The sequence below is a fragment of the Danio aesculapii genome, chromosome 3, assembly GCF_903798145.1.
Source record: "Danio aesculapii chromosome 3, fDanAes4.1, whole genome shotgun sequence".
Classification (NCBI taxonomy): domain Eukaryota; kingdom Metazoa; phylum Chordata; class Actinopteri; order Cypriniformes; family Danionidae; genus Danio; species Danio aesculapii.
This window is the reverse complement of record NC_079437.1, coordinates 57483891-57490779: the sequence shown is the minus strand read 5'-3', so window position 1 is coordinate 57490779 and position 6889 is coordinate 57483891. Positions and strand designations below refer to the sequence as shown.

Here is a 6889-nt window from a genome sequence, read left to right as displayed (position 1 = left end):
TGTTGAAAGTCTTAACATAATCAATTTGTGTTGGGACACTGTACACCAGGGGTCACCAAACTTGTTCCTGGAGGGCCGGTGTCCTGCAGATTTGAGCTCCAACCCTAATCAAACACACCTGAACAAGCTAATCAAGGTCTTACTAGGTTTACATAAAACACACAGGCAGGTGTGTTGAGGTAAGTTGGAGCTAAACCCTGCAGGGACACCGGCCCTCCAGGACTGAGATTGATGACCCCTGCTGTACACTGTAAAAATGCTGGGTTCCACACCATTGATTTGTGTTGGGGCAATGTAAAGAAATTAAGTTAATGTATTAGTTTTTACAGATTTAAGTGGATTGAACATTAAACAAGTTGTCCCTCAAAAAAACTCAAAATTTGTGTCGTTTCAGCTCATTTTAAATAAGTAGGTTGAACAAACAGCAAACATTATTTTTTGAATGCAAGGTAACTTGCTGCAGAGCTTTTTGAGTTAATTTAAGTGCAGCACTTGGGTTAAAAGTTGAGTCAACTCAAAAAAAAGGTGTGCAGCAAGTCACCTAACAATTTTAAATTGAGTCGACTTGGAGGTTTCACTCACTTTAGGTGTGATGACCTTCCTGAGGAGTATCTGAAATCCTCCGACACAGTGCGGTCCGGCGTCATGTGCTGCTGTCGCTTCTCCAGAAGACGAATATCTCACAAAGCCCAAACCCTTTGGCCATCCTGAAGAGCTGTCTGTCCTCATCTGTTCACGAAAGGAAAACGAAAATGCGGAAATTAATTCTTTTTCTAATACTTCCCAAGTGCAGATTCTTTTCCAACACATTTTTAAACATAATAGTTTAAATAACTCATTCATTTTGTGTATATTTTTCATATATTTATGCAAGATAATAGTATTCAGCTTAAAGTGTAATCTAAAGGCTCAACTAGGGTTATTAGGTTAAATAAAAGAGTTAAGTCAATCAAGGAAGTCATTGGAAAATATATATATATATATATATATATATATATATATATATATATATATATATATATATATATATATATATATATATATATATATATATATATTTATTTATTTATTTATTTATTTATTTATATATTTATTTATTTATTTATTTATTTATTTATTTATTTTCTAAAAGATATAAGACTTTCTCCAGAAGAAAAAGAAAACACACACACTCATTCTATCTTCAGTTGTCAATGAGGCTGAATGAATCTGGGAAAGTGGTTAATGGGGTCTTCCAACAATGATTTATGCTTGATTTAATGCACAACTGACTTTATTTTTGATGCATCCATAAAAAGTATTGCTTGTGATTGCATTTCATTTATCTAGTAACCAATTCTATAATAGAGTTGAAGCAGCCAAATTTGATTTTAAGGGAGTTCATTTATACATTTGGCCATGCAAAATATCTGGCCTGGTAAAAAAGTTAAAATATTATTAAAAATACTTATAAATGTGCTTACAACGCATTCTGTAACTGTGCCAAATTTCTGAAAGTAGCAGCGAAGCTCGCTGTCGGTCAAGTGTGGATTCAGATTCGTAACGAAAATCCCATGATCCTGAAATAAGAGGGCAGACAAGATGATATTAATACAAGCTTATAATGCCATCCATACATTTCCCAAACCACTTCAGTGTCTGTTTAGTGTCAAGTTGATGAACTTGACTTTGTAGGCAATCACTTATGTTGCATATTATGACTAGGATATTGCAATATCTCTAATAGATATGGAGAAAAATGAAAAAAAAAAACATGAAATTTTATAATAATAAATCAAGAAAACTGCAAAAATGCTATGCTTTTTCTTTCCTCCACAAAAGTCGTTGGACAACAGTGGCTTGTTCTGTAGCCAATCGGAAAAAAATGAATTTAATAATAAGGAATTATTAATAATAATATTAATAACGGGAGCTAATACTATTGATATTGGCTCATAATATAACCTTCATCATTTTTACATCTTATTTTAAAATAACTTTATTCAAACCGAACTAACAGGAATAAGACTAGCTCCAGAAGAAAAATGAAACATTTTCTTGCTGTTTTAAACAGCACTCGAGATTTTTTAAATAATTAAACTCTATATTATATGTAAGCATATTTGAGAATGATGCTTTGAGTGTTTAGTGAAAATAATGTAAATCAACTCTTGTGCATATAAGAAAGTGCATATTGAAATCTGCGACAGTTTGCGCACACTTTACCCATTCTTCAAATTTTGGAAATTCCAGATAGTCTCCAGACAGGCAAATGTATAAAGGTCTGGTGGACTCCATCGTTGAACAGTATAATGTCTATACAAAAAAAAGTAGAAAGATGATACAATGACAATAGGCCAACATATTTCACATTATATCCATGAACCACCATAGCTTTTAATAATGAAAATATTACCAGAAACCTGAAAGGTTAAACGTAATAAGAAAATTGTACATACCTAACGTCGACAGTAGTTGATATGCTGTGATACTGGCAGACGAATTAACCAAAGTAGCTCCTCTGTGTAAGGTTGATGTGATTTTTATAATGTGAATGTAATAAGAAGCTCCTCCCACTTGTGATGATTGATGGCATGTTTAGTTCGTGCCAGCATGAGCTCACAGTTCCTCAGAATTCACTCTGCCGTGACTTTTACTTTACAATACAATGTCCCATTGAGTGAAGATTATTGACCGTAGCAGTGTTGGAGTAAATAAAACACACTCACCAAAATAAAGAGTAATGTTAAGTCAGTCTGTCTTTATTTAAAAAAAAAATTTGGTCCAAAAATAATTGAAAAGATGAAAAACAAGCATTTAATTTTACTACATCTATTACGGGGATGTTTGTATTATTTTTCTAATATTTACATTTAAAAGAGCAAGGAAGCAAGCAGATACATAATGTGGAAGTACGTTTGTGAACTGTTTACTGACGGTCAAGAACGAAGTTTCCAGATGAGCCTGTTTCAGAATCAATTCATTCATTCTTTCATTTTCCTTTGGCTTAGGAATGAACTGGAATGAACCGCCAACTATTCCAGCATATGTTTTTTTACGCAGCAAATGCCATTCCAGCCGCAACCCAGTACTGGGAAACACTCATACACACTCATACACTACAGACAATTTAGTTTACTGTGCTTGGACTGTGGGGGAAACCGGAGCACCCGGATGAATCCCACACCAACACGGGGAGAACATGCAAACTCCACACAGAAATGCCAACGAACACAGCCGGGACTTGCTTTGAGACAACAGTGCTAACCACTGAGCCACCCAGAATCAATTCTTCAAAATAAATCCTTTTGTTTTCGCTATATTTATCAGCAAGGAACCCTCTTGACACCATTCATCTGGTTCTAAAACACATTTACCGTATTTATTTACCGCTATCACCATTCAATAAAAGTGTGACAAGTGCCATCAGTATACTTATAGTTTACGATTTGCATTCTCATTCCATTTGTGTATACAGAAAATATCATGATATTTATATCATCTTATTCTGACTTAACCAAGCCAGGCTCATTCTGATTACATACCTCTATTCGCATTTCTGGAGAGCACCAAATACGTCCCAAGAGCTATGTTTTTTTGCAGTTTTTGTTTTCGCGAATCCACCAGAGGCCGCTGTGTACACTTTTTCAGATCTAAAATTTCTCTCATGAGTGTCTCTTCTCGCATAAATCTAGGTCGCTGTCGACTGACTGACTGACTTGACTGATTGATCGACTGATACCTGCACCCACCCTCTGCCCTAAACCCAACCAATAGTGTTTTCAAAAGCACCGATTGAACCAGCGTCTACCCACTTCCCTAAACCCAACCGACAGTGTTTTGAAAAGCAATCCAGAAAAAAAAGACCCGGCGGCTGCCTGATTTTTACCACGTTTTCAGATTTTACCACAGTCTCACCATGTTATTTACTTGTTTATTTTATTTTTTGGCTTCTGTTTTTGTCTTTCCTGCTTTCTGGAACTGTTCTTTGCCGGATTCAAACCCTATCATCACAGTCAAAATGCTGCCATGCGTTCCTCTGAATACATAATTTGCGATCTCCAGAAATGTATATAGGGCTACATTTTCAGAATGAGCCTATGTTGCACTTAACTCCCATAACGCCCCTAACGCATACTTGTTGTGGTCTATCTATTAGGAAATCTGTTCACTTATAAGCCAAAAAAATGCTCTAAGCATTGTATTTAATGCGGATCCTAATGCCCCAGTATGGTGAGGGGGACACTATACTGTCAGTGAGCGCCGTCTTTCGGATGAGATGTTAAACCAAGGTCCTGACTTTCTGTGGTCATTAAAAATCCCATGGAACTTCTCGTAAAGAGTAGGGGTGTAACCCTGGCAAATTCCCTCCATCGGCCCTTACCCATCATGGCCTCCCAATCGTCCCCATTCATTGAATATCGCTGTCTCTCCACTCCACCTATAGCTGGTGTGTGGTGAGTGCACTGGCGCCATTGTTCTGCGGCTGCCGTCGCATCATACAAGTAGATGCTGCCCTCTGGTGGTAATGTGGAGAGACCCCCCCCCCTTCATGATTGTGAAGCGCTTTAGGTCTATACACAATAACTGCACTATATAAATACACACTACTTACTTACTTACTAGATGTATTAGCGTAAAAAAGAACATGTACATATACCTTAGAACTTTGAAGAAGACTAGCAATTGTGTCCAACATAGTACACTGAAAAAAAAAATTCAAAGATGATTCCTTGAATTTACAATTGTATTTATTTATAAATAATAAGTGGTTGTAAACAATATATTTGGGCTGAATTTAAACAAATAAAGAAGTCGAACTTAATTGAATTTGTTTGCAACAATTCTGCAGAAATCTTATAGAAATCTCTCTATAGCATCCTCTGCTGCTCTTTGTGGCTTATATGCAAACTGTAGTTCATTTCATAATTAAAATAAAATATAAGTCTGATAGATAATAAATATGATAGACTTATGACTTGTAAACATGTAAAAAAAATACTACAATAAGACTAATAAATAAAGCAAAAACAATACAGCACAATACAAAATGTTTTTAACTCATACATGTCAGCAAAGGAGAAGGACGAAGCATATGATTATTTAATCTCACCCATTCTTCACTCTGCACTGAAAAAAATACACCTGTAAATTGACAGATTTCCGTATTTTGTGATTTATATTTTATTATAATTTTGTTACATTTTGGTGCATAATTCTTGATAGTGATATCTGTCACGATCACCAGCGATCGTAACTTCATAGATCGCTGGATCTCTTTCACAATAACCCATGGACTACAAATCCGCCATTCATGGACTACATTTTCATACATGCACTCCGTTCACAAACACACATGCTTCCTCATTTTGACTGATTACACTTGCACCACCTGAGCATTGTCAAAGACTGATTACACACACTACTTAAGCAGCACACACACTCACTTCCCTTGCCGAGTCTTGTTCTCTGTAAAGTGACATTTCAACGCATTCTCCTAGTCTTGTTTTCCTGTGTTTTGACCCTAGTCTTGTTTACCTAGTTCTCCCTGTCTGCCGCCTGCCTTCTGACCTCTCGCTTGATACATTTGACTATGATTCTGGCCCGCCTTTATACATCTGTTTGCACCTGTGTTGACCATTGCTTCCCTGACTTCGAATAAACCTGCAAGTGGATCCTAAACTTCAGTTGTCTGTGTCACTCCCCGTGTTACAATGTCATTCAAAAGGTCATGATTAATTACAAGTTTTGTATCTTCTAAGAATGTAAAATAAAGCTATATAAAGTAATTAATTACTAAACTGTGACCTTCTGAATGAAGGTCCCCAGTTAGTTATGTTTTTGAATTGCATTATGCCACCTTAATCTTTTCTCCAAAAACCTTTAATGTTGAAAAGTTAGTAAAAGTGACTTTTTTTGACATTTTTATTCCTTTAAAGTGCTATATTGTCTGGGTTGGTGTTGTAATTACGGTACAAAAACCTGGTAATAAGCTGCCAGTACATTTTCTGTTAGTTTACAGACTTAATTCTCTATACATTATTTCTTATACATTACACTATTTCAAACTACTAAAATATCAATAAAACTGCAGACTTCAAATGTTACATGTCTGGTATGTCTGTGTTGTGTTGTTTTGTGCGGTGTCCCATGTGTTTGTTCCATGTGCTTCTGTTGACGTCATGTGTTTCCTTTGTTCTATTTTCCCGCCATTTGTTATTGTTATTAGTTTCTCCTGTGTCTCTCCTTTGTTTGTATTCAGTTTAATTATGTCTTGTGTATTCCCTGTATTTGGTTCAGTTCTTTGTCCAAGCTTGAAGTGTCAACCCTCTAAATTATGCCTGTGTGTTGCTGTTTCTGTAATAAGTGTAGTTTTAGTAAATAAAAGTGATTTTTTTAATAACCTCCAAGTCTCGATTGTCTGTGGCGTGACACCTTGTGACATCAAAAGTGGACAGAGCAGAAATAAATCTCCAATAATGCAAATCCAGCACAGGCTCATTGTGAAAACGCAGCCCTGCGGGCGTTTCTGGAGACAGCAAATTACGTAGGCGGAGGTACGTATGGCTGCATTTAATTTTTTTTTAACGAAAAATCGGTGTGACGCCGTTCCTTTTCGCGCTTACTAGCTGACCAACCGCTTACCGTATGGGTGGCATTCCGACTGCACCCAGTTTTTTTTTGGATTGCTTTTGAAACATGTTGGTTGGGTATAGGGAAGTGGGTGTGCGGGTCAATCGATAAAATTGGTTGGGTTTAGGGAAGTGGGTGTGCGGGTCAATCGATAAAATTGGTTGGGTTTAGGGAAGGGGGAGGGTGTGTCAGCTGATCGTTCGCTCAGTCAGTCAGAAAGTCTGTCAAAAAGTGAGTCGACAGCGGCCTCTAGTGGGTTAACGTGAGAATAGCATGC

General features: G+C 36.6%; 1 protein-coding gene across 1 annotated transcript in view; it reads right to left on the bottom strand.

Annotated features, from left to right (window-relative positions):
• Positions 1-2033, bottom strand: part of LOC130220600 (heterogeneous nuclear ribonucleoprotein A0) — a 4219-nt gene extending 2186 nt beyond the window's left edge. Inside the window, exons 1-3 of the mRNA XM_056452825.1 lie at positions 1989-2033; positions 1464-1559; positions 583-729 (exon numbers count right to left, since the gene is read on the bottom strand). Of these exons, the coding sequence (XP_056308800.1) occupies positions 583-729; positions 1464-1559; positions 1989-2033 (288 nt within the window). The remainder of the gene's footprint in view (positions 1-582; positions 730-1463; positions 1560-1988) is intronic.
• Positions 2034-6889: the final 4856 nt, after the last annotated feature.